Genomic DNA, 10,791 nt, shown 5'->3' with positions numbered 1-10,791 from the left:
AGTACCCCTAATGCGAGAAACGCCACTGAAAATACAGGCCTGGATGCCCTAACAGTGAAATGTGATGGGGTTCATGACTGGTGAGGAACAGACTCCTCTGGAGTCAGATGAACAAATACATGAACCCAAAATAGGGGCTCATATTTCGGTTATTATACCTTAATTGAGACACTTAATTTTTTTAAAGCTTTCAATTTTCCTTTGATCTATCTCTGCTCAACATTGTCAAATTTGATTATTGTAAATTACTTTTTCATTAAAGCTGATCTCTATTTTTTATTAAAACTGAAAATTGTGTATGGCCTTGTCTTTATTTGCATATGAAGGAAGCAGGTTGCATTAATCAAGTCTTTTAAAATCTCCGGGTTCTCCCTCACCTTCAAGTTGTGGACGGTAATGTTCAGTCTTTGCTGCCAAATTTAAATAAGAGTACGGTTACAGGTCTTGTCAGTGAAAACACCCTTGCACCCTGCGTAGCTGAAGATTAGCGTCGTGCTCCTAGCTGTCTGTCCGTATGGGGCTCAGCACTGCCCCATATCAGTGCAGCACTGTACTTTTTGCATGACCCTGTCCATTTTCACGTGGCCATTTAGATAAATAATTATGTCACGCACATATTCATTAAATATGTTAGACAGACCGTGGAACATCAGCGTGTTTAGCACGTGTAATCCACAATGTATATTTGTGATATAATGAGAGACAGCAATGAGCAACTGCCTGCACCGGTCAGTGTGTGTGATACAGCGCCATTGATGGTGAGGCACAGCTATTCACTGCCTCGTCCTGCCTTTTTGCCATGTATTTGAATCGACAATGCGTGAATTCAGCAATTTTGACCATAAAACTTTTGAAATTATACAGTCAAGTGGACAAATTGATTTTCTCCTATCAGTGGCAGTATTTTACTTGTCATTATGGCAGGGAAGGCAGTGCCTCACCTGCCTCCCCTCACAGCAGGTCACTGTGCCCTCAGTAGCGTCTTGGTTCGCTTTTGCCTCTGGCCGGCTCTGGTTGCAATCCTGTTACAGTTTTGACCCAAACTGTTTTTTCGTAATAGATGAAAAAGTTACAAAGGTGTATTCCCCTCCTCTAATCTCAGAAAGTGAAACTGTCGTTAATTAGTAATTACTGGCCGCCAACATTTTTTTTTTTTTATCCTTTTTGACCACTTGGAGGCTCCCAGCAGCCTTACTATGCGTCACTTCGCCTCTCAGTCGTTGATCATGGCGGAGCCGGAGCCACAGCGCGAAGTGAAGCCTCAACTTCTCAATGGGGACGACTTTAACGACGGGGAAAGAGAGGAAGCGGACACCTGCGAAGCAGTAAAGAAAAAGAGAAGAAAGAAGAAGAGGAGCAGGGCCAGTGTGCCAGGTGAGACGCATCACTTTGAGAATCCTGCGGGGGAATGCAGCGCAAAATGTGGCCCCCTCTTTATTTCACTCCAGCTCGGTGTAGTAAAGGACCGTCAAACATGCGGGACAGGACAGAGAGTTTCCAACCTGTCAGATGTTTTTTTCTTTGAGGCTGCAACTCAATTTGGAAACAGAGTGATTACTGGAAAATGTCACTATAGGCTTCAAAATTGCTTCAAAGTTGTCGTGCAAGTACAAAATGAGGGGTATAATAAGGTCTTGTAAAAGATGGGTGAGTTTCATTTAATAGAAGCAGCAACAGTTCAGTGCAGGAAGACATGCAGGAAAGAAAAGAAAAGAAGTCACTGATAACTGCATCTTGGTTATTTTTTTTTTTGCAAGGAGGCACACAATCCAAAAAAAAAAGGCTGAGCTGCTTCTGCTGCATTATAATCCATGTTTATTCCATACAGCACTTATGTCATAATGCTGCAAGGAACATGTGCCCTTGAGGATGAAGACTAAAGTGTAGTTAAGAAATTATTCACAAGCCATGCCAAGTTCAGCATATAGTGGATGCACTTTCTTAAAATGAGCCACAAATTATCAACTGTGTGTGTGTGTGTGTGTGTGTGTGTGTATGTATATGTGTGCGTGTGTGTGTGCACATGGATGCACTTCAGTGTGTGACTTTGCAGCAGGGACAGATGAAACTGAGGGAGACTCTGGTGAAGCCGGAGGTATCGGTGAAGTGACGGCACAGCTGGAGCAGCAAACCTTGGAGGATAGAGAGAGGCCCGAGGATGCAGAAGAAGGTATCTCCTTCATCTCCATTAATGCTCACCTGCAGCAGAGGTGCTGAAGGAGCTCAAAGTGCGCTAAAAGTGCCACTGTGAGATTCAGTCCCCTACATCTGCAGCGTGATGTTTGAAACTAATGATGCCTTCAACAGATGGTGATGAAGGGGAAAACTCAGCTGTCAAAAAGAAGAGGAGGAAGAAGAAGAAAAAAGGAGGTATGGTGATGCAGCAAAATGCATCAGTCTACAATCAGTCAACAAATTTATTACAGTGTCTTGCAAAGCTACTCCAAACTCCTGAACGTTTCCACATGTTTTCATGTAACTTCTGCAAATTTTTAAAGTGTAACCAGCCTCCTTTAATCTAATACTGGTAAGTATATGAATACCAACACATACCAGACTTTAGTAAAAAAAAACTTTTTTCCACTTTATAATTATGCAGCACTTTAAATTGGTCTATCACACAAAATCCCAATAAAATACATTAAAGTGGTTATAATGTGAAAAAATGGGTGAGAATGTACAGCAAACATGCAATAATAATAATAATCCCTGAAATGCATGCTTTCTTTTTTCAAGCAGGTTATGATCTAAAAGCAGGAATTGTTTTATGTTCTCAAATGTAAATATCAGTGTTTGTTAACTTGTAATTCTGCCCTGTGTTCCTCTTCTTTCCCGTGTTTCTGCTTTTTTCTATCTGGGCCACAGTGAAGGGACAGACTGACCCTCCCTCAGTACCTATTTGTGAGCTCTATCCCAACGGGGACTTTCCAAAGGGAGAAGAGTGTGAATATCCCCCATCGAAAGACGGGTGTGTGACCTCCACACTTGGCCAGAAGTCTCCAACAGGGCCTAGTTTTTATTTAGGTCCCTTTACTTTGCATGTTTACTTTGGACATATAAACACATCCATCTACAAGAGTGTGTCCTGTCCTCTTTGACAGTTTTTGTGCAATGAGCAAATAATGAGTGCCTTGTCTTCATGTGGCCACAAACCCTTTTAGTCGCAGCGCAGCATGGCGGACCACCAGCGAGGAGAAGCGGGCAATGGACAGAGCCAACGAGGAGATGTGGAGTGATTTCAGGCAGGCAGCTGAGGCCCACCGACAGGTACGCTCTTACGTCAGGAGCTGGATCAAACCGGGGATGACCATGATAGAAATCTGGTAAGAAACAAGTTGAAAATCTTTCTTCAAGGCTCGAATACTTCCTGCCCCCTATGTTCTCATCCTCCATGTCCCTCTATGCTGCTTTCTGTTCGTGGCAGCGAGAAGCTGGAGGATTGCTCCAGGAGGCTCATCAAAGAAAACGGGCTGAACGCCGGCCTGGCGTTTCCAACCGGCTGCTCCATCAACCACTGCGCTGCCCATTACACCCCAAACGCAGGAGATCCGACCGTGCTGCGCTATGATGACGTCTGCAAAATTGACTTTGGTACACACATCAATGGTAAGAGTTCTTTAATAATTGCTTGAGTGCTTGGAGTTATACCATCCTATTTCACACTTGAGACAAGATAAATTATTTTAATGTTTTATTCCTGTAATAAACGGTGCCCACATTGCCTTTTAAGTATTTACATCCCCCTAAACTTTTTCACATTTTCAAGTCACAACCACAAACTTCAGTGTATTTTGGTAGGATTTTATGTAATAGACCAGCACAAAGTTGTGCATAACTGTGAAGTGGAAAAAAAATAATACATGGATTTTGAGGTTTTTACAATCTTGGGCAGAGGTTCATCTTCCAGCGTGACAACAATCTTATACATTCAGCCAGAGCTACAATGGAATGGTTTAGATAAAAGCATATTCCTGTGTTGAAATGGTCTAGTCAAAGTCCAGACCTAATAGAAACTGACACTAAGTTACAAGGCCTTAAAAGTGACGTCTACAGATGCTCTCCATTCAGTCTGACTAAGCTTGAGCTATTTAGCAAAGCAGGATGGGATAGGGACAGACCCTGACACACTTACAGGGAAAGTTTGAAGGATGGGTAGATGCTTCAAATTATTACCGTAGGCCATGCCATACTTTTTAGATTTTTATTTTTGAAAACAGTATAAGTATGATTCTTTTCCTCCCACTACACAAGTACTAATAATGTAGATGAAGGGCTCTAAAGTGACAAAATATAAAAAATAGGTTGACAATTTAGCACAAGTAATCATTTTCAGAATGTGAGAATAAAGAATTAAGTTGTTTTGTCTTTCAGGTCGAATAATAGACTGCGCATTCACCGTCACTTTTAATCCAAAGTACGACAGACTGCTGGACGCTGTGAGAGATGCAACAAATACTGGCATCAAGGTAACACCATTTCTGGCCCTCTTTTATATTAGGATACACAAATACATCTTATAAATGAGAATCTACCTAGCTAGCATATTTACAGAAATCATATCTAGATATAGCTTGTTTGTGGTTCAAACTCTAAAGTAACTCTAAAGTAAAACGTGCTTCAAAAGGCTGATTCAGAGAAAACCCTCAATGGGTAAACATGAGCAAATGTGACAGAAAATTGCTCTGTAAGCAAACAGCATAATTCACAGGGGGTAAACCGGACATTTCCTTCTATACATCTAGAGAAGGTAGTATTGGGCCTTTCAGCAAAATTCTCTGTAAAAGGTATTGTTTTAAAGAAACTGGAACAAATGGGACCATACCATACTATGCCACTTTATTTATTAAACACTTTAAGCAACAATTAAGCTGGCCAAAGCGCTGTACAGCGTTAGAGTAGTTAATGTAAAAAAGTAAGTAAAGGAGCCTGACTGACGTGCAAAGGTACAGAGTACCAGAGTTCAGGAGCTGCAAAAGAAAAACCTCTGTCACCTCTTGGTTTACATAGTTCCTTAGGAACCACTAAATGCATCTGGTCCACTGCTCCAGTTGGAACAAGAAAGTACATATGGGTGCCGCAGTTCTGAGGAATAAATTGGAGTAGGATTATTGAGAGGCTTAAAAACAAATAAGAGAATTTTAAATGAATAAAAAAATAAACAGGAAGCCAGTGAAGGGAATGCAAAGTCAGTGAAAGGTGGGAACTTTATACGTCCCAGTTAAAAATCCATCACCTGTGTTTTGCACCAGTTATAGGGGAGCAGTTGATGCCTTACTAATACCAAGCAGAGCGCATTGCAGTGATTATGGCGAAAGGCAATGAAAGCATGTATATTATTGTTTCCAGGTTGGTTTTGGAAAAAATGGGCTTCATTTTTGACAAACGCTGTAACTGGAAAAAGCAGGGTTTTACTACTGTGTTTACATGACTGTCACTTTTCAAAGTGGGATCCATTTTTACTCCCAAATTTATAATAAAGAATACCTCATAGAATGCCAAGGAGAAAAACTCAATGCAAGAGGGGCAGGTAGGGCCATTAGGTCTTAACAATGTGACTTAATTCTTGTTTTTATTTAAAAAAAATTATATTTAAAGCCAAACAACTCCTAATGTCAACAAGATAATCAAGGAAAGGTTGGACAGAACACCCACTTGTTAACACTTGTGTTTAGTGGAAAACGGAAAGTGATGTTGTGTCTTTGACAATAGCACCAAAGTGAAAGCAGAAAAAAAGAGAAAAGGAGAGGTCCAAGAATGGAGCTTTGTGGTACCCCACAAGGAATATCAGCAGAAGACATAAAATTGTTAAAATGAGTTTAACCCCTCAGTTTTAAGAGTAAATACATTCTGACAAGATATGAAGTTTTATTATCTGACTGTATTACAATAGTGTGAATTATAAAGACAGCAACCTGAGTTCACAAATACCCAACAGAAAAAAAACTTCCTTGTAAAGTTTTTCATCTTGAAAAATAATGACTTCTGTGTCCCGTGATGGTTGTGTCATTCACCTGGAGCACTGGATCTCTCCTAGTGTGCTGGAATTGATGTGCGCCTGTGTGATGTTGGCGAAACTATCCAGGAGGTCATGGAGTCCTATGAAGTGGAGATAGACGGGAAAACATATCAAGGCAAAAGGAGGTTTATGTTTTGCACTTTCTCCCAGGTCGGCCTCTGCTGTGAACGTATGAATGAAACCCTTTTTTTTTTTTTTTGGTGTTTCCTTTGCAGTGAAACCAGTCAGAAACCTCAACGGCCACTCGATTGGACAGTACAGGATACACTCAGGGAAGACTGTTCCTATTGTAAAAGGTGGAGAGGCAACCAGGATGGAGGTTTGGACTCAAATTAAGCCTTTGACAAATGTGTTTGTGACTGAATTCTCACACATAAAACCCACCCGCAACTTCTTTTTACTGGAGCAACTGAAATGAGGGACCTCTTGGCTGTTTGACCTTGTAAATAAACCTTTTTAATTCTTTAGTGTAATTGGATGAATATTCGGCTGGTTGGGTTACAAAAAGATGTCGGGATGTGTGCCACTTTATTGCTCCTTAGTCACATTCATCAGAACTCGTGTCTTTAATTGAACAGTTTGCCAAAGTACTCACACTCATTGAAAATTGTCTTTGGCACTGTGGTTCATAAAAAATAATAATTACATAAACATAGGACAACATTTAACCAACAATATATTAATAAATCATTAGAAAGAAGGGTTAGATAAAGGAGTTTGTGTATGTATGATATTTAAGCAGATCTTTATTAAAATATTGACTGTTAATTTTTTTGAGGAATCTGAAAGAATATTGATAGATGGGTTTCAGATTATCGTACAAAAAAAATCCACGCCCCACCCCATTCACTCTGTAATACTTTGTGTTGGTCTATCACATAAAATCCAAAGTTAACAAACATACCAAGTACTACCAGACAAAGATCTCGGCTTTGTCTAACACAGCTGCATTTGGACAGAAGCAAGCGTTTTTAATTGGCAAGTTGCTGCGTCGAGCTTTTTACCTGAAGGCTGCAGGAGGGAAGGAACAGGGGCAAGGGAGGGTTGCTGATGTGACACCTTTTGCGCATTGTATTTTTAGCTGAAGTGTGTCGGCATAACAGAGCCATTACCCCTGCTTTTGTGATCAGAGAGTGGAGTAGCAGCCGGGCGTGCCGTGGGGCTGCGAGCACTTTGACTGATTATCGGTGCAGCGACAGAGGGCGGCGCAGTGTTATCAGCTAATACCACAGGGACTCTGGCAACAACCCCAGGATGATAGAGGCACAAAATGTCAGCAAGACGTAGCTAATCAAAGCCGAGGGTCGCTGCTGTCCTTATTACACCTTTCATAAATAAATCAGCAGCTGACAACTGGAGGCTTCTGTCAAATTTACTCTGTCATTCACCCTGTTTCTGCAGTGTCTGTGTCCTCTCGTTCCTGCCCTTTTTAAGTTTTCATGGCAATTCTTCATGTTATGCCAGCAGGGTAATGAGTGCCTCTTTTGCTGCCTTTCAGGAAGGTGAAACTTATGCCATCGAGACGTTTGGCAGCACTGGAAGAGGTGCAGTCCACGATGACATGGAGTGTTCTCACTACATGAAAAACTTCAATGTTGGACATGTGCCAATAAGGTTTAATCTTCATTTTTAACCTCCTCACTGGTACTCAAAGGCTGATTTAAAGTATTTTATCTGTGTGTTTGACACTACAACAGTTTCACACTTGTGTTACAGACTACCAAGGGCTAAACACCTGCTGAACGTGATAAACGAGAACTTTGGGACGCTGGCCTTTTGCCGCCGCTGGCTGGACCGCCTGGGTGAGAGCAAGTACCTGATGGCACTGAAGAACCTGTGTGACCTGGGCATCATAGACCCTTACCCACCTCTATGCGACATCAAGGGCAGCTACACCGCCCAGTACGAGCACACCATCCTCCTGAGGCCCACCTACAAGGAGGTAGTGAGTCGAGGAGACGACTATTAGGCATGCAGCTAAGACCCTCAGGTGAAACTGCCGGAGCATGACAGCTGAGCAACAGCAGACGTCTTCGCACTGACAGCAGTTATGGAATATCTCTCTGACCTAACTTTACATTGCTTGAATCCCTTTAGGTACAGTGCCTTGCGAAAGTATTCATAGCTCTTGAGCTTGTTCGAATTTTGTCACTTACAACCACAGAATGCATAATTGTGGAGTAGAAGGAAAATGATTTGTGTTTGTTTTTTTTTTAGATGATGGACACATACAAAAGTTTTAAAACAAATGACAATCTGAAAATTGTGGCAAGCATTTTAAATCAGTAATTCATAGAACCACCTTTTGTTGCAATCACAGCTGCAAGTCTTTTAAGGCATGTCTCAACCAGCTTTGCACATGGGAATAAGATTTGTGCCAATTTTTCTTTTCAAAATAGCTCAAGTTTGGTCAGTTTAGGTGACTGATGTCTGTGAATGTGCAATTCCAAGCCTTGAGACAGTTTCTTAATTGAATTTAGATCTGGACTTTTAGTAGGCCATTCTAACGCAGGGGATTTGCTTTGATCTCCAGCAGGTTTTCATCCAGGATTAATCCCCATCGTCACATTAGCTTTGACCAGCCTTCCTGTCCCTGCTGAAGAAAAGCATCCCCACTGCACGATGATGCCACTACCATATTTTGCTGTAGGGATGGTGTGATTGGGGCAATGTGTGGTGTTTTCAGTTTGGTCTCATCTGTGAATTTCAGCTGTGGATTTCTGCAGCTCCTCCAGAGTTACCATGGGCTCTTGCCTGCTTCTCTAATCGAAGGGCTTTACATACGCTGCGAGATGTCGCAGCTTGTTCTTGAAACCTCAGTTAGACATCAGTTGGCCACAACGTTTTTTTCCCTGTACAGTGTTGAACAAATGTGTGATTGGTCAAACGTTTCCATGGAGCAGAAAAAGTGCATGCTGCAGTGGCCCTATGAGAACTTCCCAGGGATAAACAAACACATTAACTGGTTCTTATGGATTATGTGCAGCCCATTAATGCTCTCTGTGCCCCAGTCCGTGAGTTTAGGTGGATGGCCATGTCTTGGAGGTTTGAGGTTTTACCATACTCTTTCCATTCTCAGATGATGGATTGAACAGCACAGCTGATATGTTTTGCTGTGTTTCTTGGTCTTCATGTTGTTTGTTCACTAATGTTTTCTAACAAACCTCTGAGGCCTGCACACAACAGCTGGATTTATGCTGAGATTCTGTCAATCACACATTGCTGGACTCTGTTCAGCAGTTAAGGGACTTCTGAAACCAAATGTTTGCACAGGATTTTATTTTGGGTTTTAGGGTAAAGAGAGCTGAATACAAATACTGCCACAATTTTTAGATTTTATTTGTGAAAAATTCTGAAAACCTTGTATAATTTTCCTTTACCTTCATGATAATGCTTTCATAATAATGCTTCATGTAATACTTTGTGTTGGTTTATTACATAAAATCCTAGTAAATACATTGAAGTCAGTGGTGGTAACATGAAAACGTTTGAGTGGTATGAATACTTTTGGAACACTTATTGTAGCAAAACAAAAGCCTTGTATCATGATAAGAGCTTACTAGTATTTTTGTTTTCTTTAAAAGGATCAAGCCAGCAGAAAAAGGGCACCTCTATAATGAAAGTACCATTGCAGGCTTAGTTAAAAGTGCTGCTTTCATTAATGCAACAAAAACAATAGATTTAGATAGAGCAGATGTCCAGAAAACACATTCAGCTTTATTGCCTTGTTAGAACCTCTTGGGGAAAGAATGAACTGCTATAAAATATTTGTATTCCAATATTCTGCTGCTTTATTTTCTTTTGATGCAATTTTTTTAGCAAATAAATTGTTATACATCTGGAGTTGGCGACTGCATCCATATTATGGTTTGTGAACATTAATAAACTCTTGACGGTGAGCTTTTTGGAAATGAAAGAAATATAAAATGACTGCCAATCGCCTTTGTTCTAGGCTCTATGCAATGTGTCTCGGGACCGGGATGATCACGTGAAAGTTGAACAATCCGCCATCAGCTACATGTTCTGAAACAGACCACAGTCCCCTTGAACACCATTAGGGAACATCGGAACAAATAGGGACAGAACACCTTCTCTATGGTCAAGCACGGAGGTAGTACTATAATTATTTGGGGATGTTTTTCTGCTGAGATGCAGGCCAACTTCACTGTAGGAGTCTATGGATAAGGCCATGTTCTGTGAAATCCTAGAGGAGAACCTTCTTTCTCCAGCCAGGACACTGAAGATGGGTCATGGGTGGGAGCCCTAACTGTACAATGACTCCAGATTTACCGTAGAAAAGAATGTAATTAGGGCCCTGGAGTGGTTTAACCAATCTGCAACATGTGTGGAGCGAGCCAAAGCTTTGAGTTGCCTAGAGAGAGCCAAGAAACCCAAAGGATGTAGAGGAGGGGAATAAAATACTTATTTTATTCAATGTTGTGTAGATTCATTTCAAACTTTTATTTTTTTATTTTGGTTATATTGATCTGTTTCTCTATTAAAATGAAAATACCATATAACTGAAAGACTGCAAGTCAGCAAACTAAGAAAATCAGCAGGGGATAAAAATATCTATTTGAGATGTAAATCAAGTTACGGGACCTGAAGAGATGGAGGAATATGTAGCAAGAAGGATTTAAATACACTAGTTGGGTTTTAAAAATAACAACTAAATAAGATTATGTTTAATGTTTGTGAGTCATTAAAAGTTCTGACAAAACTTTGATATGGAAGAACCTATTGTGAGTATCTTATATATGAAGTAATGTACTGAA

General features: G+C 40.8%; 1 protein-coding gene across 2 annotated transcripts; it reads left to right on the top strand.

Moving 5' to 3' along the window:
* Window positions 1-1,190: 1,190 nt before the first annotated feature.
* LOC124881028 (methionine aminopeptidase 2-like) lies at window positions 1,191-9,859 on the top strand. Of its 2 annotated transcripts, none has more exons than XM_047386516.1 (11): window positions 1,191-1,374; window positions 2,039-2,170; window positions 2,308-2,370; window positions 2,866-2,968; window positions 3,162-3,323; window positions 3,425-3,606; window positions 4,372-4,466; window positions 6,035-6,131; window positions 6,232-6,335; window positions 7,515-7,630; window positions 7,733-9,859. In XM_047386516.1, exons 1-11 carry the CDS (start codon window positions 1,197-1,199, stop codon window positions 7,983-7,985), a joined length of 1,485 nt encoding a protein of 494 aa, XP_047242472.1. In that variant the 5' UTR covers window positions 1,191-1,196; the 3' UTR covers window positions 7,986-9,859. The 2 variants fall into 2 exon arrangements, with proteins under 2 accessions (XP_047242472.1, XP_047242481.1); XM_047386525.1 differs by having other exon boundaries at window positions 7,714-7,893.
* The last annotated feature ends 932 nt before the right edge of the window (window positions 9,860-10,791 follow it).

Source organism: Girardinichthys multiradiatus, chromosome 2 (genome assembly GCF_021462225.1).
Source record: "Girardinichthys multiradiatus isolate DD_20200921_A chromosome 2, DD_fGirMul_XY1, whole genome shotgun sequence".
In the NCBI taxonomy this organism is placed as follows: domain Eukaryota; kingdom Metazoa; phylum Chordata; class Actinopteri; order Cyprinodontiformes; family Goodeidae; genus Girardinichthys; species Girardinichthys multiradiatus.
This window is presented reverse-complemented; position numbering and strand designations above follow the sequence as displayed.